The sequence below is a fragment of the Eucyclogobius newberryi genome, unplaced genomic scaffold (genome assembly GCF_026437365.1).
Source record: "Eucyclogobius newberryi isolate DKJ021-1_F unplaced genomic scaffold, fEucNew1.0.hap1 SCAF_23, whole genome shotgun sequence".
NCBI classification, from domain to species: Eukaryota; Metazoa; Chordata; class Actinopteri; order Gobiiformes; family Gobiidae; genus Eucyclogobius; species Eucyclogobius newberryi.
The window spans coordinates 312,764-337,867 of NW_027315868.1; the positions used below are offsets into that span (position 1 = coordinate 312,764).

The 25,104-nt window shown below is 48.7% G+C and overlaps 1 protein-coding gene across 2 annotated transcripts in view; it reads right to left on the reverse strand.

Moving 5' to 3' along the window:
- ptpra (protein tyrosine phosphatase receptor type A) overlaps positions 1-25,104 on the reverse strand; it is a 46,986-nt gene that overhangs the window by 7,110 nt on the left and 14,772 nt on the right. The window contains exons 12-17 of one of the 2 annotated variants that reach the window (XM_072459526.1): positions 18,717-18,883; positions 17,320-17,455; positions 16,768-16,911; positions 6,203-6,296; positions 4,450-4,526; positions 3,868-4,002 (exon numbers count right to left, since the gene is read on the reverse strand). In XM_072459526.1, coding sequence (XP_072315627.1) covers positions 3,868-4,002; positions 4,450-4,526; positions 6,203-6,296; positions 16,768-16,911; positions 17,320-17,455; positions 18,717-18,883 — 753 coding nt within the window. The remainder of the gene's footprint in view (positions 1-3,867; positions 4,003-4,449; positions 4,527-6,202; positions 6,297-16,767; positions 16,912-17,319; positions 17,456-18,716; positions 18,884-25,104) is intronic. The other variant, XM_072459525.1, reaches the window with a different exon arrangement.

The following is a 25,104-nucleotide window of genomic DNA, read 5'->3' on the forward strand; positions in this document are numbered from 1 at the left end:
CTCTCCCACCTCACCTGTCCACTCCCTCCTCACCTGTCCTCTCCCTCCTCACCTGTCCTCTCCTTCCTCATATGTCCTCCTCCCTTCTCTTCCTCTCCTCACCTGTCCTTTCTCCTCCTCTCCTAACCTGTCCTCTCTCCTCCTCCCTCACCTCACCTGTCCTCCTCCCTCTCCTTACCTGTCCTCCTCCCTCTCCTTACCTGTCCTCCTCCCTCTCCTCACCTGTCCTCCTCCCTCTCTTCACCTGTCCTCTTCCCTCTCCTCACCTGTCCTCCTCCCTCTCCTCACCGGTCCTCCTCCCTCTCCTCACCGGTCCTCCTCCCTCTCCTCACCTGTCCTCCTCCCTCTCCTCACCTGTCCTTTCTCCTCCTCTCCCCCTCCTCACCTGTCCATTCTCCTCCTCCTCCTCCCTCTCCCTCCTCACCTGTCCTCTCCCTCCTCACCTGTCCTCTCCCTCCACACTTGTCCTCTCCCTCCTCATCTGTCCTCTCCTTCCTCACCTGTCCTCCTCCCTTCTCTTCCTCTCCTCACCTGTCCTTTCTCCTCCTCTCCCTCTCATCACCTGTCCTCCCTCCCCCTCCTCACCTGTCCTCTCCTCCCTCCCCCTCCTCACCTGTCCTCTCCCTCCTCACCTCTCCTCTCTCCTCCTCACCTGTCCTCCTCCTCCCTCTCCTCACCTGCCCTCCTCCCTCACCTCACCTGTCTTCCTCCCTCTCCTCACCTGTCCTCCTCCTTCTCCTCACCTGTCCTCCTCCTCCCTCTCCTCACCTGCCCTCCCTCTCCTCACCCGTCTTCCTCTCTCTCCTTACCTGTCCTCCTCCCTCTCCTCACCTGTCCTCTTCCCTCTCCTCACCTGTCCTCCCTCCCTCTCTTAACCTGTCCTCTCCCTACCCCTCTTCACCTATCCTATCCCTCCACACCTGTCATCTCCCTCAACACCTGTCCTCCTCCCTTCTCTCCCTCTCCTCACCTGTCCTCCTCCCCTGTCCTTTCCCTCCTCCCTCTCCTCACCTGTCCTTTCCCTCCTCCCTCTCCTCACCTGTCCTCCTTCCTCTCCTCACCTGTCCTCATCCCTCTCCTTACCTGTCCTCCCTCTCACCTGTCCTCCTCCCTCTCCTCACTTGTCCTCCTCCCTCTCCTTACCTGTCCCCCTCCCTCTCCTCACCTGTCCTTTCCCTCTCCTCACCTGTCCTCCTTCCCTCTCCTCACCTGTCCTCCTTCCCTCTCCTCACCTGTCCACTCTCCTCCTCCCTCCCCCTCCTCACCTGTCCTCTCCCTCCACACCTGTCCTCTCCATCCAAACCTGTCCTCTCCCTCCTCATCTGTCCTCTCCCTCCTCATCTGTTCTCTCCTTCCTCACCTGTCCTCCTCTCTTCTCTTCCTCTCTTCACCTGTCCTTTCTCCTCCTCTCCCTCTCCTCACCTGTCCTCCTCTTCCTCCCCCTCCTCACCTGTCCATTCTCCTCCTCCTCCCTCCTCTCCTCACCTGTCCTCTCCTTCCTCACCTGTCCTCCTCCTCCCTCTCCTCACCTGCCCTCCTCCCTCTCCTCACCTGTCTTCCTCCCTCTCCTCACCTGTCCTCCTCCTTCTCCTCACCTGTCCTCCTCCTCCCTCTCCTCACCTGCCCTCACTCTCCTCACCCGTCTTCCTCTCTCTCCTTACCTGTCCTCCTCCCTCTCCTCACCTGTCCTCCTCCCTCTCCTCACCTGCCCTCCCCCCTCCTCACCTGTCCTCCTCCCCCTCCTCACCTGTCCTTTCCCTCCTCCCTCTCCTCACCTGTCCTCCTCCTTCTCCTCACCTGTCCTCCTTCCTTCTCCTCACCTGTCCTCCTCCCTCTCCTCACCTGTCCTCTTCCCTCTCCTGTCCTCCTTCTCCTCACCTTTCCTCCTCCCTCTCCTCACCTGTCCTCCCTCTCCTCACCTGTCCTCCTCCCTCTCCTCACCTGTCCTCCTTCCTTCTCCTCACCTTTCCTCCTCCCTCTTCTCACCTGTCCTCCTCCTCCCCCTCCTCAACTGTCCTCCTCTCCTCACCTGTCCTCCTCCCTCTCCTGTCCTCCTCCCTCTCCTCACCTGTCCTCCTCCCTCACCTGTCCTCCTCCTTCTCCTCACCTTTCCTCCTCCCTCTCCTCACCTGTCCTCCTCCCTCACCTGTCCTCCTCCCTCTCCTGTCCTCCTCCCTCTCCTGTCCTCCCTCTCCTGTCCTCCTCCCTCTCCTCACCTGTCATCCTCCCTCACCTGTCCTCCTCCCTCACCTGTCCTCCTCCCTCTCCTCACCTGTCCCTCTCCTCACCTGTCCTCCTCCCTCTCCTGTCCTCCTCCCTCTCCTCACCTGTCCTCCTCCCTCTCCTCACCTGTCCTCCTCCCTCTCCTCACCTGTCCTCCTCCCTCTCCTCACCTGTCCTCCTCCTTCTCCTCACCTTTTCTCCTCCCTCTCCTCACCTGTCCTCCCTCTCCTCACCTGTCCTCCTTCCTTCTCCTCACCTTTCCTCCTCCCTCTCCTCACCTTTCCTCCTCCCTCTCCTCACCTTTCCTCCTCCCTCTCCTCACCTGTCCTCCTCCCTCTCCTCACCTGTCCTCCTCTGTCCCTCTCCTCACCTGTCCCTCTCCTCACCTGTCCTCCTCCCTCTCCTGTCCTCCTCCCTCTCCTCACCTGTCCTCCTCCCTCACATGTCCTCCTCCTTCTCCTCACCTTTCCTCCTCCCTCTCCTCACCTGTCCTCCTCCCTCTCCTCACCTGTCTTCCTCCCTCTCCTCACCTGTCCTCCTCCCTCTCCTCACCTGTCCCTCTCCTCACCTGTCCTCCTCCTTCTCCTCACCTTTCCTCCTCCCTCTCCTCACGTGTCCTCCTCCCTCTCCTGTCCTCCTCCCTCTCCTGTCCTCCTCCCTATCCTCACCTGTCCTCCTCCCTCACCTGTCCTCCTCCCTCTCCTCACCCGTCCTCCTCTGTCCCCCTCCTCACCTGTCCTCCCTCTCCTCACCTGTCCTCCTCCCTCACCTGTCCTCCTCCTTCTCCTCACCTTTCCTCCTCCCTCTCCTCACCTGTCCTCCTTCCTCTCCTCACCCGTCCTCCTCCCTCTCCTCACCTGTCCTCCTCCCTCACCTGTCCTCCTCCCTCTCCTGTCCTCCTCCCTCACCTGTCCTCCTCCTTCTCCTCACCTTTCCTCCTCCCTCTCCTCACCTGTCCTCCTCCCTCACCTGTCCTCCTCCCTCTCCTCACCCGTCCTCCTCCCTCTCCTCACCCGTCCTCCTCCCTCTCCTCACCCGTCCTCCTCCCTCTCCTCACCCGTCCTCCTCCCTCTCCTCACCTGTCCTCCTCCCTCTCCTCACCTGTCCTCCTCCCTCTCCTGTCCTCCTCCCTCTCCTCACCTGTCCTCCTCCCTCACCTGTCCTCCTCCTTCTCCTCACCTGTCCTCCTCCCTCTCCTCACCTGTCCCTCTCCTCACCTGTCCTCCTCCCTCACCTGTCCTCCTCCCTCTCCTGTCCTCCTCCCTCTCCTGTCCTCCTCCCTCTCCTCACCTGTCCTCCTCCCTCTCCTCACCTGTCCTCCTCCCTCTCCTCACCTGTCCTCCTCCCTCACCTGTCCTCCTCCTTCTCCTCACCTTTCCTCCTCCCTCTCCTCACCTGTCTTCCTCCCTCACCTGTCCTCCTCCCTCTCCTGTCCTCCTCTCTCTCCTCACCTGTCCTCCTCCCTCACCTGTCCTCCTCCCTCTCCTCACCCGTCCTCCTCCTTCTCCTCACCCGTCCTCCTCCCTCTCCTCACCCGTCCTCCTCCCTCTCCTCACCCGTCCTCCTCCCTCTCCTCACCCGTCCTCCTCCCTCTCCTCACCCGTCCTCCTCCCTCTCCTCACCCGTCCTCCTCCCTCTCCTCACCTGTCCTCTCTCCTCCAGCTCCGTCAGCATCACGATGGAGCAGCTTCTCCATTCCCAGATCATCCTCCAGAAGTCTTCGATAGTGTGCTGCAGAGGCCCCTGACTCGCCATGTACGAGTCCTTCTGACGGTAACCCTGGAAGAGAACCACAGAGCCGGCGGTCAGAGGGCGAGCGCCGGCGGTCAGAGGGCGAGCGCCGGCGGTCAGAGGGCGAGCGCCGGCGGTCAGAGGGCGAACGCGCCGGCCGCCGGCGGTCAGAGGGCGAGCGCCGGCGGTCAGAGGGCGAACGCGCCGGCCGCCGGCGGTCAGAGGGCGAGCGCCGGCGGTCAGAGGGCGAGCGCCGGCGGTCAGAGGGCGAACGCGCCGGCCGCCGGCGGTCAGAGGGCGAGCGCCGGCGGTCAGAGGGAGGGCGAGCGCGCAGGCGGTCAGAGGGCGAGCGCCGGCGGTCAGAGGGAGGGCGAGCGCGCAGGCGGTCAGAGGGCGAGCGCCGGCGGTCAGAGGGAGGGCGAGCGCGCCGGCGGTCAGAGGGCGAGCGCCGGACATGAACATTTTGCTTTTAAAACACTGATGTTTGTGACTCACGTCGATGAAGGAGGCGTTGACATAGTCCGTGTTCTCTTCTCCTCTTTTCACTGGAATGATCACGCGATTAAACTCATCTGAGGGAAAGAGAGAAGAGAGGAGAGAGAGAGAGAGGAGAGAGAGAGAGAGAGAGAGAGAGAGAGAGAGAGAGAGAGAGAGAGAGAGAGAGAGAGAGAGAGAGAGAGAGGAGAGGAAAGAGAGAGAGAGGAGAGAGAGAGAGAGAGGAGAGGAAAGAGAGAGGAGAGGAAAGAGAGGAGAGAGAGGAACAGACATGTCAGTCACAGAGCTTCATCTACATTTCAGCTCAGCGTGTGTATGTTCAGACTCACATGTGTGTAGCGTGTTTAGACGTTTAGACTCACATCTGTGTAGCGTGTGTGTGTTTAGACGTTTAGACTCACATGTGTGTAGCGTGTGCGTGTTGAGACTCACATGTGTGTAGCGTGTGTATGTTTAGACTCACATGTGTGTAGCGTGTGCGTGTTTAGACTCACATGTGTGTAGCGTGTGCGTGTTTAGACTCATGTGTGTAGCTTGTGCGTGTTTAGACTCACATGTGTGTAGCGTGTGCGTGTTTAGACTCACAAGTGTGTAGCGTGTGCGTGTTTAGACTCACATGTGTGTAGCGTGTGTGTGTGTTTAGACTCACATGTGTGTAGCGTGTGTGCGTGTTTAGACTCACATGTGTGTAGCGTGTGCGTGTTTAGACTCACATGTGTGTAGCGTGTGCGTGTTTAGACTCACATGTGTGTAGCGTGTGTGTGTTTAGACTCACGTGCGTAGCGTGTGTGTGTTTAGATGTTTAGACTCACATGTGTGTAGCATGTGTGTTCAGACTCACATGTGTGTAGCGTGTGTGTGTTCAGACTCACGTGTGTAGCGTGTGTGTGTTCAGACTCACATGTGTGTTCAGACTCACATGTGTGTAGCGTGTGTGTTTAGACTCACGTGCGTAGCGTGTGTGTGTTTAGACGTTTAGACTCACATGTGTGTAGCATGTGTGTTCAGACTCACATGTGTGTAGCGTGTGTGTGTTCAGACTCACGTGTGTAGCGTGTGCGTGTTTAGACTCACATGTGTGTAGCATGTGCGTGTTTAGACTCACATGTGTGTAGCGTGTGCGTGTTTAGACGTTTAGACTCACATGTGTGTAGCGTGTGCGTGTTTAGACTCACATGTGTGTAGCGTGTGTGTGTGTGTTTAGACTCACATGTGTGTAGCGTGTGCGTGTTTAGACTCACATGTGTGTAGCGTGTGCGTGTTTAGACTCACATGTGTGTAGCGTGTGTGTGTTTGGACTCACATGTGTGTAGCGTGTGTGTGTTTAGACGTTTAGACTCACATGTGTGTAGCGTGTGTGTGTTTAGACGTTTAGACTCACATGTGTGTAGCATGTGTGTTCAGATTCACATGTGTGTAGCGTGTTTAGACTCACATGTGTGTAGCATGTGCATGTTTAGACTCACATGTGTGTAGCGGGTGCGTGTTTAGACTCACATGTGTGTAGCATGTGCGTGTTTAGACTCACATGTGTGTAGCGTGTGCGTGTTTAGACTCACATGTGTGTAGCGTGTGCGTGTTTAGACGTTTAGACTCACATGTGTGTAGCGTGCGCACGTTTAGACTCACATGTGTGTAGCGTGTGTGTGTTTAGACTCACATGTGTGTAGCGTGTGCGTGTTTAGACTCACATGTGTGTAGCGTGTGCGTGTTTAGACTCACATGTGTGTAGCGTGTGCGTGTTTAGACTCACATGGGATGATCTGCAGCACACGGTTCTTCTTCATGTTCGCCGGCAGGTTCCCTGTCCTCATCTTATCGTTCTGGATCTTTATCGATGTCAGCTTCTGCCGACACGTGAAGAGTGAGCGACTGTCCACACACGTGACACAAACTCACACGTGACACAAACTCACACGTGACACAAACTCACACGTGACACAAACTCACACGTGACACAAACTCACACGTGACACAAACTCACATGTGACACAAACTCACATGTGACACAAACTCACACGTGACACAAACTCACACGTGACACAAACTCACATGTGACACAAACTCACACGTGACACAAACTCACATGTGACACAAACTCACACGTGACACAAACTCACACGTGACACAAACTCACACGTGACACAAACTCACACGTGACACAAACTAAATGTGTAGAGTGCATCAAGGCGAGCAGCGATTGACCGATTCAAGAGTCACTATATTTAACTCTAGAATATATCTAATTAAGCCAGTTTCCCCCTCTCTTCTGCTGCTGAAGCCTCTACAGCAGGGGTGTCAAACATCCGGCCCGCCAAACTTTTTAATCCGGCCCGCCGAACATTTTCAATTAATATTATTATTTTTTATTTTTTTTCGTTCATTAGAACCGTAGTTACTTCCGTAACCGTTGTTTGCGCTAAAACTACACGTCCCACAATGCCGCTGGTGGCCGCCCCTCCCCCGCGCAGCTCTTCACTGCCGTGTGTGCTGCGGAGGGAGAAGTGCTGAGAGAAGTAAGACACGCGTTTGCGCACTTTACAGCACTTTACAGCACTTTACAGCACTTTACAGCACTTACGCACCTCAGAGCAGAGGTCTGAGCGAGGAAAGAGACGTGTGGTTTGGGAAACACGTGGAAGAAAGAAAGAAGACTGTTTTGTGGATGTTAGAGTTGTGCTAAAAGTGGAGCTAACAACAAGAAAACTAACTTCTGTGATGAAAAAACACAGGTCAGAGTGTAATAAAGTATGAACATGACTGTGAACACACTAATGTGACTGTGAACACACTAATGTGACTGTGACACACTAATGTGACTGTGAACACACTAATGTGACTGTGACACACTAATGTGACTGTGACACACTAATGTGACTGTGAACACACTAATGTGACTGTGAACACACTAATGTGACTGTGACACACTAATGTGACTGTGACACACTAATGTGACTGTGACACACTAATGTGACTGTGAACACACTAATGTGACTGTGAACACACTAATGTGACTGTGACACACTAATGTGACTGTGACTAATGTGACTGTGAACACACTAATGTGACTGTGACTAATGTGACTGTGAACACACTAATGTGACTGTGACACACTAATGTGACTGTGACACACTAATGTGACTGTGAACACACTAATGTGACTGAACACACCAATGTGACTGTGAACACACTAATGTGACTGTGAACACACTAATGTGACTGTGAACACACTAATGTGACTGTGACTAATGTGACTGTGAACACACTAATGTGACTGTGAACACACTAATGTGACTGTGACTAATGTGACTGTGAACACACTAATGTGACTGTGAACACACTAATGTGACTGTGACACACTAATATGACTGAACACACTAATGTGACTGTGAACACACTAATGTGACTGTGAACACACTAATGTGACTGTGACACACTAATGTGACTGTGAACACACTAATGTGACTGTGAACACACTGACACACTAATGTGACTGTGTCCACACTAATGTGACTGTGTCCACACTAATGTGACTGTGACACACTAATGTGACTGTGTCCACACTAATGTGACTGTGAACACACTAATGTGACTGTGACACACTAATGTGACTGTGACACACTAATGTGACTGACACACTAATGTGACTGTGTCCACACTAATGTGACTGTGTCCACACTAATGGGACTGTGAACACACTAATGTGACTGTGACACACTAATGTGACTGTGACACACTAATGTGACTGTGACACACTAATGTGACTGACACACTAATGTGACTGTGTCCACACTAATGTGACTGTGACACACTAATGTGACTGTGAACAGACTAATGTGACTGTGACACACTAATGTGACTGACACACTAATGTGACTGTGTCGACACTAATGTGACTGTGAACACACTAATGTGACTGTGTCCACACTAATGTGACTGTGACACACTAATGTGACTGTGTCCACACTAATGTGACTGTGACACACTAATGTGACTGTGAACACACTAATGTGACTGTGAACACACTAATGTGACTGTGACACACTAATGTGACTGTGAACACACTAATGTGACTGTGAACACACTAATGTGACTGTGAACAGACTAATGTGACTGTGACACACTAATGTGACTGTGTCCACACTAATGTGACTGTGACGCACTAATGTGACTGTGAACACACTAATGTGACTGTGTCCACACTAATGTGACTGTGAACACACTAATGTGACTGTGAACACACTAATGTGACTGTGACACACTAATGTGACTGTGAACACACTAATGTGACTGTGTCCACACTAATGTGACTGTGACACACTAATGTGACTGAACACACTAATGTGACTGTGAACACACTAATGTGACTGTGACACACTGTGACTGTGAACACACTAATGTGACTGTGAACACACTAATGTGACTGACACACTAATGTGACTGTGACACACTAATGTGACTGTGAACACACTAATGTGACTGTGAACACACTAATGTGACTGTGAACACACTAATGTGACTGTGACAAACTAATGTGACTGTGACACACTAATGTGACTGTGAACACACTAATGTGACTGTGACACACTAATGTGACTGTGAACACACTAATGTGACTGTGAACACACTAATGTGACTGTGAACACACTAATGTGACTGTGACACACTAATGTGACTGTGAACACACTAATGTGACTGTGAACACACTAATGTGACTGTGACACACTAATGTGACACACTAATGTGACTGTGAACACACTAATGTGACTGTGAACACACTAATGTGACTGTGAACACACTAATGTGACTGTGAACACACTAATGTGACTGTGACAAACTAATGTGACTGTGACACACTAATGTGACTGTGACACACTAATGTGACTGTGACACACTAATGTGACTGTGAACACACTAATGTGACTGACACACTAATGTGACTGTGAACACACTAATGTGACTGTGAACACACTAATGTGACTGTGACACACTAATGTGACTGTGACACACTAATGTGACTGTGACACACTAATGTGACTGTGAACACACTAATGTGACTGACACACTAATGTGACTGTGACACACTAATGTGACTGTGTCCACACTAATGTGACTGTGAACACACTAATGTGACTGTGACACACTAATGTGACTGTGACACACTAATGTGACTGACACACTAATGTGACTGTGTCCACACTAATGTGACTGTGTCCACACTAATGGGACTGTGAACACACTAATGTGACTGTGACACACTAATGTGACTGTGACACACTAATGTGACTGTGACACACTAATGTGACTGACACACTAATGTGACTGTGTCCACACTAATGTGACTGTGACACACTAATGTGACTGTGAACAGACTAATGTGACTGTGTCCACACTAATGTGACTGTGACACACTAATGTGACTGTGAACAGACTAATGTGACTGTGACACACTAATGTGACTGACACACTAATGTGACTGTGACACACTAATGTGACTGTGTCCACACTAATGTGACTGTGACACACTAATGTGACTGTGAACACACTAATGTGACTGTGAACACACTAATGTGACTGTGACACACTAATGTGACTGTGAACACACTAATGTGACTGTGAACACACTAATGTGACTGTGAACAGACTAATGTGACTGTGACACACTAATGTGACTGTGACACACTAATGTGACTGTGACACACTAATGTGACTGTGTCCACACTAATGTGACTGTGAACACACTAATGTGACTGTGAACACACTAATGTGACTGTGTCCACACTAATGTGACTGTGAACACACTAATGTGACTGTGAACACACTAATGTGACTGTGTCCACACTAATGTGACTGTGACACACTAATGTGACTGTGACACACTAATGTGACTGTGAACACACTAATGTGACTGTGACACACTAATGTGACTGTGAACACACTAATGTGACTGTGAACACACTAATGTGACTGTGAACACACTAATGTGACTGTGACACACTAATGTGACTGTGAACACACTAATGTGACTGTGAACACACTAATGTGACTGTGACAAACTAATGTGACTGTGACACACTAATGTGACTGTGAACACACTAATGTGACTGTGACACACTAATGTGACTGTGAACACTAATGTGACTGTGTCCACACTAATGTGACTGTGACACACTAATGTGACTGTGAACACACTAATGTGACTGTGAACACACTAATGTGACTGTGAACACACTAATGTGACTGTGAACACACTAATGTGACTGTGAACACACTAATGTGACTGTGACACACTAATGTGACACACTAATGTGACTGTGAACACACTAATGTGACTGTGAACACACTAATGTGACTGTGAACACACTAATGTGACTGTGACACACTAATGTGACTGTGACACACTAATGTGACTGTGACACACTAATGTGACTGTGAACACACTAATGTGACTGACACACTAATGTGACTGTGAACACACTAATGTGACTGTGAACACACTAATGTGACTGTGAACACACTAATGTGACTGTGAACACACTAATGTGACTGTGACACACTAATGTGACTGTGACACACTAATGTGACTGTGAACACACTAATGTGACTGTGAACACACTAATGTGACTGTGACACACTAATGTGACTGTGAACACACTAATGTGACTGACATACTAATGTGACTGTGAACACACTAATGTGACTGTGACGCACTAATGTGACTGTGAACACACTAATGTGACTGTGAACACACTAATGTGACTGTGAACACACTAATGTGACTGTGAACACACTAATGTGACTGTGTCCACACTAATGTGACTGTGAACACACTAATGTGACTGTGAACACACTAATGTGACTGTGTCCACACTAATGTGACTGTGACACACTAATGTGACTGTGACACACTAATGTGACTGTGAACACACTAATGTGACTGTGACACACTAATGTGACTGTGAACACACTAATGTGACTGTGAACACACTAATGTGACTGTGAACACACTAATGTGACTGTGACACACTAATGTGACTGTGAACACACTAATGTGACTGTGAACACACTAATGTGACTGTGACAAACTAATGTGACTGTGACACACTAATGTGACTGTGAACACACTAATGTGACTGTGACACACTAATGTGACTGTGAACACTAATGTGACTGTGTCCACACTAATGTGACTGTGACACACTAATGTGACTGTGAACACACTAATGTGACTGTGAACACACTAATGTGACTGTGAACACACTAATGTGACTGTGAACACACTAATGTGACTGTGAACACACTAATGTGACTGTGACACACTAATGTGACTGTGTCCACACTAATGTGACTGTGACGCACTAATGTGACTGTGAACACACTAATGTGACTGTGTCCACACTAATGTGACTGTGAACACACTAATGTGACTGTGAACACACTAATGTGACTGTGACACACTAATGTGACTGTGAACACACTAATGTGACTGTGTCCACACTAATGTGACTGTGACACACTAATGTGACTGAACACACTAATGTGACTGTGAACACACTAATGTGACTGTGACACACTGTGACTGTGAACACACTAATGTGACTGTGAACACACTAATGTGACTGACACACTAATGTGACTGTGACACACTAATGTGACTGTGAACACACTAATGTGACTGTGAACACACTAATGTGACTGTGAACACACTAATGTGACTGTGACAAACTAATGTGACTGTGACACACTAATGTGACTGTGAACACACTAATGTGACTGTGACACACTAATGTGACTGTGAACACACTAATGTGACTGTGACACACTAATGTGACTGTGAACACACTAATGTGACTGTGAACACACTAATGTGACTGTGACACACTAATGTGACACACTAATGTGACTGTGAACACACTAATGTGACTGTGAACACACTAATGTGACTGTGAACACACTAATGTGACTGTGAACACACTAATGTGACTGTGACAAACTAATGTGACTGTGACACACTAATGTGACTGTGACACACTAATGTGACTGTGACACACTAATGTGACTGTGAACACACTAATGTGACTGACACACTAATGTGACTGTGAACACACTAATGTGACTGTGAACACACTAATGTGACTGTGACACACTAATGTGACTGTGACACACTAATGTGACTGTGACACACTAATGTGACTGTGAACACACTAATGTGACTGACACACTAATGTGACTGTGACACACTAATGTGACTGTGTCCACACTAATGTGACTGTGAACACACTAATGTGACTGTGACACACTAATGTGACTGTGACACACTAATGTGACTGACACACTAATGTGACTGTGTCCACACTAATGTGACTGTGTCCACACTAATGGGACTGTGAACACACTAATGTGACTGTGACACACTAATGTGACTGTGACACACTAATGTGACTGTGACACACTAATGTGACTGACACACTAATGTGACTGTGTCCACACTAATGTGACTGTGACACACTAATGTGACTGTGAACAGACTAATGTGACTGTGTCCACACTAATGTGACTGTGACACACTAATGTGACTGTGAACAGACTAATGTGACTGTGACACACTAATGTGACTGACACACTAATGTGACTGTGACACACTAATGTGACTGTGTCCACACTAATGTGACTGTGACACACTAATGTGACTGTGAACACACTAATGTGACTGTGAACACACTAATGTGACTGTGACACACTAATGTGACTGTGAACACACTAATGTGACTGTGAACACACTAATGTGACTGTGAACAGACTAATGTGACTGTGACACACTAATGTGACTGTGACACACTAATGTGACTGTGACACACTAATGTGACTGTGACACACTAATGTGACTGTGTCCACACTAATGTGACTGTGAACACACTAATGTGACTGTGAACACACTAATGTGACTGTGTCCACACTAATGTGACTGTGAACACACTAATGTGACTGTGAACACACTAATGTGACTGTGTCCACACTAATGTGACTGTGACACACTAATGTGACTGTGACACACTAATGTGACTGTGAACACACTAATGTGACTGTGACACACTAATGTGACTGTGAACACACTAATGTGACTGTGAACACACTAATGTGACTGTGAACACACTAATGTGACTGTGACACACTAATGTGACTGTGAACACACTAATGTGACTGTGAACACACTAATGTGACTGTGACAAACTAATGTGACTGTGACACACTAATGTGACTGTGAACACACTAATGTGACTGTGACACACTAATGTGACTGTGAACACTAATGTGACTGTGTCCACACTAATGTGACTGTGACACACTAATGTGACTGTGAACACACTAATGTGACTGTGAACACACTAATGTGACTGTGAACACACTAATGTGACTGTGAACACACTAATGTGACTGTGAACACACTAATGTGACTGTGACACACTAATGTGACACACTAATGTGACTGTGAACACACTAATGTGACTGTGAACACACTAATGTGACTGTGAACACACTAATGTGACTGTGACACACTAATGTGACTGTGACACACTAATGTGACTGTGACACACTAATGTGACTGTGAACACACTAATGTGACTGACACACTAATGTGACTGTGAACACACTAATGTGACTGTGAACACACTAATGTGACTGTGAACACACTAATGTGACTGTGAACACACTAATGTGACTGTGACACACTAATGTGACTGTGACACACTAATGTGACTGTGAACACACTAATGTGACTGTGAACACACTAATGTGACTGTGACACACTAATGTGACTGTGAACACACTAATGTGACTGACATACTAATGTGACTGTGAACACACTAATGTGACTGTGACGCACTAATGTGACTGTGAACACACTAATGTGACTGTGAACACACTAATGTGACTGTGAACACACTAATGTGACTGTGAACACACTAATGTGACTGTGACACACTAATGTGACTGTGAACACACTAATGTGACTGTGAACACACTAATGTGACTGTGACACACTAATGTGACTGTGACACACTAATGTGACTGTGAACACACTAATGTGACTGTGAACACACTAATGTGACTGTGACAAACTAATGTGACTGTGAACACACTAATGTGACTGTGAACACACTAATGTGACTGTGAACACACTAATGTGACTGTGAACACACTAATGTGACTGTGAACACACTAATGTGACTGTGTCCACACTAATGTGACTGTGTCTACACTAATGTGACTGTGACACACTAATGTGACTGTGAACACACTAATGTGACTGTGAACACACTAATGTGACTGTGAACACACTAATGTGACTGTGACAAACTAATGTGACTGTGACACACTAATGTGACTGTGACACACTAATGTGACTGTGACACACTAATGTGACTGTGACACACTAATGTGACTGTGAACACACTAATGTGACTGACATACTAATGTGACTGTGAACACACTAATGTGACTGTGACGCACTAATGTGACTGTGAACACACTAATGTGACTGTGAACACACTAATGTGACTGTGAACACACTAATGTGACTGTGACACACTAATGTGACTGTGACACACTAATGTGACTGTGACACACTAATGTGACTGTGAACACACTAATGTGACTGTGTCACACTAATGTGACTGTGACACACTAATGTGACTGTGAACACACTAATGTGACTGTGACACACTAATGTGACTGACACACTAATGCGACTGTGTCCACACTAATGTGACTGTGAACACACTAATGTGACTGTGAACACACTAATGTGACTGTGACACACTAATGTGACTGTGACACACTAATGTGACTGTGACACACTAATGTGACTGAACACACTAATGTGACTGTGAACACACTAATGTGACTGTGAACACACTAATGTGACTGTGACACACTAATGTGAACACACTAATGTGAACACACTAATGTGACTGTGACACACTAATGTGACTGTGAACACACTAATGTGACTGTGACACACTAATGTGACTGTGAACACACTAATGTAACTGTGAACACACTAATGTGACTGTGACACACTAATGTGACTGTGAACACACTAATGTGACTGTGACACACTAATGTGACTGTGAACACACTAATGTAACTGTGAACACACTAATGTGACTGTGACACACTAATGTGACTGTGACACAAACACAATGACCTCATTTGAGTCACTACATGAATCATTTGTCACTAAGATCAACTTAAACTATGAAAATATTGAGCTCATATTGAGTTTGAGCAGAAACATGTTTGTGATATGAACATTTCACATCATAAATCACATCAAAAGTCCATGTTCCTGTTGCTGCTGCTGCTGAACATGGACTCAGTCTTTCACCTGCTGCACATTTGTGCAACAGTCTCACAACTATTATTATTACAAGGCTGTAAAAAAGCTATTTATTTCTTATATTTTTTATTGTTTTATTTTGTACATAATATTTGGCCCACGATTTGACAAAAGAGTTTGATTTGATGGAAACTGTGGCTCATAACTTAACCTCCTTAAACGCTCCATGTGTGTTTGTATTTAGTGGTGAGTCAGTTCAGGTGAACAGAGAACTACAGAGAACTACAGAGAACTACAGAGATGTACAGAGAACTACAGAGAAGTACAGAGAACTACAGAGAAGTACAGAGAAGTACAGAGAACTACAGAGAACTACAGAGAACTACAGAGACCTACAGAGACCTACACAGACGTGGAAATGTTAGTTATTACATTTAAAAGGTTTTTTAAATCTTGAGAAGTTTATTTTGTTAAGTCAAATACAGTATTTTTCAGTTCCAAATACCTATTTAACAATATTTAACAATAGATTAAATGTTTATCTCTGTAGAAAGATCTAAAGTTGTGATGACATAAACTGAAGCTCAGAGTTGGTGAAATTACACTTGTTTTTCTTAATACATTTCAGTTTATGAGAACAAACGTGTTTGTAATTTCTTTTAATTGATCCAGTAATTGCTTCAAAAACAGCGTAGGCTTAATAAAGTTATTTATTTCTTATACTTTTTTTTTTTATTGTTTTATGTTTTACGTTATGTTCGGCCTGCGACCCAAAATGAGTTTGACACCCCTGCTCTACAGGCCGCTGAGCAGTACTGCAGGAAGCTTGGTTCTTCTTCTCCTGCAGCAGCTCAGTGTGTGGGCGTGTTCAGAGGCCCGTTCATGCTCCGCCCTCTAACATGAGCTTTAGAACCAGAGCGGACAGCAGCTTGTTTTAGAGCTCTGCACATGTGACTGACTCTGCATCCGCCGCTCACCTTAAACTCCGCCTCCAGGCCGCCGCAGCCCAGAGCAGGCGCGTAAAGCTTGGACAGGTGAGACTCTAGAGACGTGACCTCCAGTTCTGTGTCGCCGTAAAGATAATGTTCTAACAAAGCCTGGAAGATGAAGACGTACTGCATCTGTGGACAGAGAGGGGGCGCTGTTACTCTGAAAACTAACTTTACCTTTATTTCATTTAATATGTGACAGAAGGAAATCAGATCCAAGTTTCACTTTTGTCCAAGAACCTGGTCTGAGCATGAACCAGGAGGAACATCAGTTTCAACTAAAAAGAATATATTTATCATATATTTATGTTCTGCTCGACTAAATAAGCATTTTGTGTTTTTATTTATTCAGACTTTCTTCTCTGGCCGTATCGTCTTTCACTCACTTTAAAAACCGTCACTTCGACCTTCAGAGTGAACGAGACACAGCACCGTCTATCCAGATTCAGACACGGCTCTGGACCCTGTTCTGGACCTGGCTCTGGACCCTGTTCTGGACCTGGCTCTGGACCCTGTTCTGGACCTGGCTCTGGTACTCACGTCGGTCTGGACCATCTGGCACCTCTGGGCTCTGATCCTGGTGACGAAGCCGAACACGTCGACTTTCCGCTCTGACATCATCATGTCCAACATGGCGTCGATGACGATGAAGGTCCCGGTGCGACCGACGCCGGCGCTGAAGCACAAGTTAGAGTTAAGAGTTCGAGCTCAGAGTATTCAGGAGAGGAAAACAGAGGAATGTTCACAAAAATTAGTTTTACAAATAAAACTATTTTTGTTTGTGAAGCAATATGAACCATAAATCTGACCTCTGACCTCTGACCCCAGAGAGTTCTACTGAGGATTCTGACCTGAACCAGACTCCAGACCTGAGCCTAGTCAGGACTCAATCTGACCAAGGTGAGTCCACCTTTGAGAGCCCACATTACCTGCAGTAGAGTCCACATTACCTGCAGTAGAGTCCACATTACCTGCAGCAGAGCCCACATTACCTGCAGCAGAGCCCACATTACCTGCAGCAGAGCCCACATTACCTGCAGCAGAGCCCACATTACCTGCAGCAGAGCCCACAGTCCACATTACCTGCAGCAGAGCCCACATTACCTGCAGCAGAGCCCACATTACCTGCAGCAGAGCCCACATTACCTGCAGCAGAGCCCACATTACCTGCAGCAGAGCCCACATTACCTGCAGCAGAGCCCACAGTCCACATTGCCTGCAGCAGAGCCCACATAGAGCCCACATTACATGCAGCAGAGCCCACAGTCCACATTACCTGCAGCAGAGCCCACATTACCTGCAGCAGAGCCCACAGTCCACATTACCTGCAGCAGAGCCCACATTACCTGCAGTAGAGCCCACAGTCCACATTACCTGCAGCAGAGCCCACATTACCTGCAGCAGAGCCCACATTACCTGCAGCAGAGTCCACATTACCTGCAGCAGAGCCCACAGTCCACATTACCTGCAGCAGAGCCCACATTACCTGCAGTAGAGCCCACATTACCTGCAGCAGAGCCCACATTACCTGCAGCAGAGCCCACAGTCCACATTGCCTGCAGCAGAGCCCACATTACCAGCAGCAGAGTCCACATTGCCTGCAGCAGAGCCCACAGTCCACATTACCTGCAGTAGAGTCCACATTGCCTGCAGCAGAGCCCACATAGAGCCCACATTACCTGCAGTAGAGCCCACATGCCCACATTACCTGCAGTAGAGCCCACATGCCCACATTACCTGCAGTAGAGCCCACATTACCAGCAGCAGAGCCCACATTACCTGCAGCAGAGCCCACATTACCTGCAGCAGAGCCCACATAGAGCCCACATTACCTGCAGTAGAGCCCACATTACCTGCAGCAGAGCCCACATTACCTGCAGCAGAGCCCACATTACCTGCAGTAGAGCCCACATTACCTGCAGTAGAGCCCATATTACCTGCAGTGGACCACGATGGGCCCGGCGTACACTGGGTTGCAGTTCTTCACTTTCTTGAGGAACTTGAGCATTCCGATGGGAGTGAAGGGAACGCCGAAGTCTGGCCACGACGTGAAGTGGAACTGCGTGAGCAAACGCTGAGGCTTCTTCCCCGACACGTCTCCGATCTGAAACACAAAGGTCAAAAGACGAGTCAAACACACTTTGTCGTTCTCTGTTGAGTCCACGTGGTTCTATCTATATTCTCTCAACTCTTCAAAGCTTGTCATGTGATTCTCTTTTACATCTGGTGAAAAACCTTTAGAAGTCCACATTCAGAAGCCCCCTATGATGACAAAAAGAACAAGGCCGTTTACGTCGCCCGGATCGGCGTCACCAGGGCCCCATGCCAGGCCTGGGATGGGTGCTCGATGGTGAGCGCCTGGTGGCCGGGTCTTACCCCACGGGGCCCGGCCGGGCACAGCCCGAAGGAGCGACATGGGGCCGCCCTCCCGTGGGCCCACCACCCGCAGGAGGATCCATAAGGGGCCGGTGCAAAGAGATCTGGGCAGCAGTCAACGGCAGGGGCCTCGGTGACCAGATCTCCAGACACAGAGACATACTCTGGGGACATGGAGTGTCACCTCGCTGGGGGGGAAAGAGCCTGAGCTTGTGCGGGAGGTTGAGCGATATCGACTAGATATAGTCGGCCTCACCTCCACGCACAGTTTGGACTCTGGAACCCAGCTCCTCGAGAGGGGCTGGACGCTCCACTTCTCTGGTGTTGCCCGTGGGGAGAGGCGGCGGGCTGGTGTGGGCTTATAGCCCCTCAGCTCAGCCGCCACGTGTTGGAGTTCACCCCAGTGAACGAGAGGGTCGCGTCCCTCCGCCTTCGGGTGGGGGACAGGTCTCTCACTGTTGTGGCCTACGGGCCGAACAGCAGTGCAGAGTACCCGGCCTTCTTGGAGTCCTTGGGAGGGGTACTGGGCAGTGCACCGACCGGGGACTCCGTTGTTCTACTGGGGAACTTCAACGCCCACGTGGGCAATGACAGTGACACCTGGGGAGGGGTGATCGGGAAGAACGGCTTCCCCGATCTGAACCCGAGCGGTGTTCAGTTATTGGACTTCTGTGCTAGCCACGGTTTGTCCATAACGAACACCATGTTCAAGCACAAGGGTGTCCATCAGTGCACATGGCACCAGGACACCCTAGGCCGGAGGTCAATGATCGACTTTGTTGTCGTGTCATCTGACCTCCGGCCGCGTGTCTTGGACACTCGGGTGAAGAGAGGGGCAGAGTTGTCAACCGATCACCACCTGGTGGTGAGTTGGATCCGCTGGCGGAGGAGGAAGCCGGACAGACTTGGCAGACCCATGCACATTGTGAGGGTCTGTTGGGAACGTCTTGCGGAGACCTCTGTCAGTAGGGTATTCAACTCGCACCTCCGGGAGAGCTTCTCCCATGTCCCGGGGGAGGCGGGGGACATTGAGTCCGAGTGGACCATGTTCTCCGCCTCCATTGTTGATGCGGCTGCTCGGAGTTGTGGTCGCAAGGTCTCCGGTGCCTGTCGTGGCGGCAACCCACGAACCCGGTGGTGGACACCGGAAGTAAGGGATGCCGTCAGACTGAAGAAGGAGGCCTATCAGGCCACTCTGGCTTGTAGATCTCCTGGAGGTCATCGACAAGTATAGGCAGGCCAAGCGAGCCGCAAAAACCCGGGCCTGGGAGGAGTTTGGGGAGGCCATGGAGGAGGACTATCAGTCGGCCCCAAAGAAATTCTGGCAAACCGTACGGCGCCTCAGGAGGGGGAAGCAGTGCCTCACCAACACCGTTTACGGTGCGGGTGGAGGCCTGCTGACCTCGACTGGGGATGTCGTTGGACGGTGGAAGGAATACTTTGAGGACCTCCTTAATCCCTCAGTCATGTCTTCCGAAGAGGAAGTAGAGACCGGGGACTCAGAGGCTGGCTCATCCATCACCCAAGCTGAAGTCACTGAGGTTGTTCGCAAACTCCTCGGTGGCAGGGCTCCGTGGGTGGATGAGATCCGCCCTGAGTACCTAAAGTCTCTGGATGTTGTAGGACTGTCTTGACTGACACGTCTCTGCAACATCGCGTGGCGGTCGGGGACAGTGCCTCTGGACTGGCAGACCGGGGTGGTGGTCCCTCTGTTCACACTCCTCAGCCTCCCCATAAGGTCTATTCCAAGGTACTGGAGAGGAGAATCTGACCGATAGTCGAACCTCGGATTCAGGAGGAGCAGAGCGGTTTTCGTCCTGGTCGTGGAACACTGGACCAGCTCTATACCCTCCATCGGGTGCTCGAGGGTTCGTGGGAGTTTGCCCAACCAGTCCACATGTGCTCTGTGGATCTGGAGAAGGCTTTCGACCGTGTCCCTCGGGGTGTCCTTTGGGGGGTGCTCCGGGAGTACGCGGTCCGGGGCCCTTTGCTCAGGGCTGTCCGGTCCCTGTATGACCGGAGCAGGAGCTGTGTTCACATTGCCGGCAGTAAGTCCTGTTCCCAGTGCATGTGGGACTCCTCAGGGCTGCCCTTTGTCACCGGTTCTGTTCATAGTTTTTATGGACAGAATTTCTAGGCGCAGTCAGGGGTCAGAGCGTGTGGTCAGGGGTCGGAGGGTGTGGTCAGGGGACGGAGGGCAAGTTCAGGGGTCGGAGGGTGTCCAGTTTGGGGACCACAGGATCTCATCTCTGCTGTTTGCAGACGATGTTGTCCTGATGGCTCCATCAAACCCGGACCTGCAGCTGCACTGGGACGGTTCGAGCCGAGTGTGAAGCGTGTGAGATGAGAATCAGCTCCAAATCCGAGGTCATGGTTCTCAACCGGAAAAAGGTGTCTTGCCCTCTTCAGGTGGGTGGGGAGTCCTTGCCCCAAGTGGAGGAGTTCAAGTATCTCGGGGTCTTGTTCACGAGTGAGGGAAGGATGGAGCGTGAGATCGACAGTAGGATCGGTGCAGAGGCTGCAGTGATGCAGCAGCTGCATCGACTGTTGTGGTGAAGAGGGAGCTGAGCCGAAAGACAAAGCTCTCGATTTACCGGTCACTCGACGTTCTGACCTCACCTATAGTCATGAGCTTTGGGTAGTGACCGAAAGAACAAGATCGCGGATACAAGCGGTCGAAATGAGTTTCCTCCGGGGGGGCTCGGAGTAGAGCCGCTGCTCCTCCACGTCGAGAGGAGCCAGCTGAGGTGGCTCGGGCATCTGTTCTGGAGCCTCCTGGGTGCCTCCCTGGGGAGGTGTTTCAGGCATGTCCCACCGGGAAGAGGCCCCGGGGAAGACCCAGGACACGTTGGAGAGACTATGTCTCTCGGCTGGCCTGGGAACGCCTCGGGATCCCCCCGAGGAGTTGGAGGAAGTGTCTGGGGAGAAGGAAGTCTGGGAGTCCCTGCTCAGACTGCTGCCCCTGCGACCCGGCCCCGGATAAAGCGGAAGAAGATGGATGGATGGAAAAACCTTTAGACCTTTTGTGCTCCAGACCTTGAGTCTCAGGTCAGTTCTATTAGTCTATCTTTGTTTAGTTTGTTTGTTCTGATCAGCTCCTTCCATGTTGTAAGCACAGATTTGAGCCAGGGATTCTTCACTTCCTCCGTCAGACTCAAGCGTCTGTCATCTGCAGTAAGAACTGTACAGGAACCCCCGGCACCACATTACTCTCAGTATAAGACCTGTACAGGAACCCCCGGCACCACATTACTCTCAGTATGAGACCTGTACAGGAACCTCAGGCACCACATGACTCTCAGTATAAGACCTGTACAGGAACCTCAGGCACCACATGACTCTCAGTATAAGACCATTGAGCACAACATTCTGGATCACACCAGCAACGCTCTCATTTCACCTGAAATAAAGTCATAAACTCCGCCTCCTTTTTCTTTTGATCATTGTAGAATTTTAAATCAGATCCAGATTAAATCATTTTCCACATAAATCTAGAGATAGTTTTATTCCATCATCAAACAGCCGGTTGGAGATGGAAATTGAGAGTCGAAGTGACTATTAATTTGTGTAAAGCACTTTGAATTGCCTTGTGTACAAATAAACTTGCCTAATTTTAATTCTTGATGTTGGACCATCGTAAAGAGCCTCAATATGTTTTATAATTAAATCTTCTATTTTAAATGTGTTCATCACTTTAAATAAATGAGTCCAGACTTATTCTTCCATCTTTGTTTAGTTGTGTTTGTGTTTGTCTCATTGTGTGTAAAGATGGTCTTATGTCGTCTTGTGTGTGTCTCATTGTGTGTAAAGATGGTCTTATGTCGTCTTGTGTGTGTCTCATTGTGTGTAAAGATGGTCTTATGTCCTCTTGTGTGTGTCTCATTGTGTGTAAAGATGGTCTTATGTCGTCTTGTGTGTGTCTCATTGTGTGTAAAGATGGTCTTATATCGTCTTGTGTGTGTCTCATTGTGTGTAAAGATGGTCTTATGTCCTCTTGTGTGTGTCTCATTGTGTGTAAAGATGGTCTTATGTCGTCTTGTGTGTGTCTCATTGTGTGTAAAGATGGTCTTATGTCGTCTTGTGTGTGTCTCATTGTGTGTAAAGATGGTCTTATGTCGTCTTGTGTGTGTCTCATTGTGTGTAAAGATGGTCTTATGTCGTCTTGTGTGTGTCTCATTGTGTGTAAAGATGGTCTTATGTCGTCTTGTGTGTGCCTCATTGTGTGTAAAGATGGTCTTATGTCCTCTTGTGTGTGTCTCATTGTGTGTAAAGATGGTCTTATGTCCTCTTGTGTGTGTCTCATTGTGTGTAAAGATGGTTTTATGTCGTCTTGTGTGTGTCTCATTGTGTGTAAAGATGGTCTTATGTCCTCTTGTGTGTGTCTCATTGTGTGTAAAGATGGTCTTATGTCGTCTTGTGTCTGATCTTTGTGGATTCAGTTTGGGAGGATTTGTTCCGTTCTTTTGGACATAATTGAGGTGTAAAAACATCACGTTCAGAATAGAAATAGTCTCTATGAGGCACAGTCCAGTCGCTCCTTCAGGGACATCTCTCTGTCACATCAGGAGAGGAGGAGTTTTTTTAAGTGCCAGTTAAAAGTTGATCAAAGTAAAGGAGTAAGTGTGTCTTTAGAGCTTTATACACTCTGAGGTGTGTCTTTAGAGCTTTATACACTCTGAGGTGTGTCTTTAGAGCTTTATACCACTCTGAGGTGTGTCTTTAGAGCTTTATACACTCTGAGGTGTGTCTTTAGAGCTTTATAGCACTCTGAGGTGTGTCTTTAGAGCTTTATACACTCTGAGGTGTGTCTTTAGAGCTTTATACACTCTGAGGTGTGTCTTTAGAGCTTTATACACTCTGAGGTGTGTCTTTAGAGCTTTATACACTCTGAGGTGTGTCTTTAGAGCTTAATACCTCTCTGAGGTGTGTCTTTAGAGCTTTATACACTCTGAGGTGTGTCTTTAGAGCTTTATACACTCTGAGGTGTGTCTTTAGAGCTTTATACACTCTGAGGTGTGTCTTTAGAGCTTTATACCGCTCTGAGGTGTGTCTTTAGAGCTTTATACACTCTGAGGTGTGTCTTTAGAGCTTTATACACTCTGAGGTGTCTTTAGAGCTTTATACACTCTGAGGTGTAGTGGATTCAGTTGTGTTCTCCATTAGCTTCGGGGCCATCACCTTTTCAACTATTAACTATTACGAGTCTCCGCCTTTGAGCCCCGCCTTTGAGCCCCGCCCTTTTACAGACTGCTTCTTTAATAGAACGACTGATTTAGTGTTTGGCCCACTTAAGATGACAGGGCTCCTTTTGGTAAAACACAAATCTAAAGCAGTTCCAGGTTTTCTCACCTGTTGTATGCAGAACTTGCGTACTGTGTAGTATGTCTCACCTGTTGTATGCAGAACTTGCGTACTGTGTAGTATGTCTCACCTGTTGTATGCAGAACTTGCGTACTGTGTAGTATGTCTCACCTGTTGTATGCAGAACTTGCGTACTGTGTAGTTTGTCTCACTTGTTGTATGCAGAACTTGCGTACTGTGTAGTATGTCTCACCTGTTGTATGCAGAACTTGCGTACTGTGTAGTATGTCTCACCTGTTGTATGCAGAACTTGCGTACTGTGTAGTATGTCTCACCTGTTGTATGCAGAACTTGCGTACTGTGTAGTATGTCTCACCTGTTGTATGCAGAACTTGCGTACTGTGTAGTATGTCTCACCTGTTGTATGCAGAACTTGCGTACTGTGTAGTATGTCTCACCTGTTGTATGCAGAACTTGCGTACTGTGTAGTATGTCTCACCTGTTGTATGCAGAACTTGCGTTCTGTGTAGTTTGTCTCACCTGTTGTATGCAGAACTTGCGTACTGTGTAGTTTGTCTCACCTGTTGTATGCAGAACTTGCGTACTGTGTAGTATGTCTCACCTGTTGTATGCAGAACTTGCGTACTG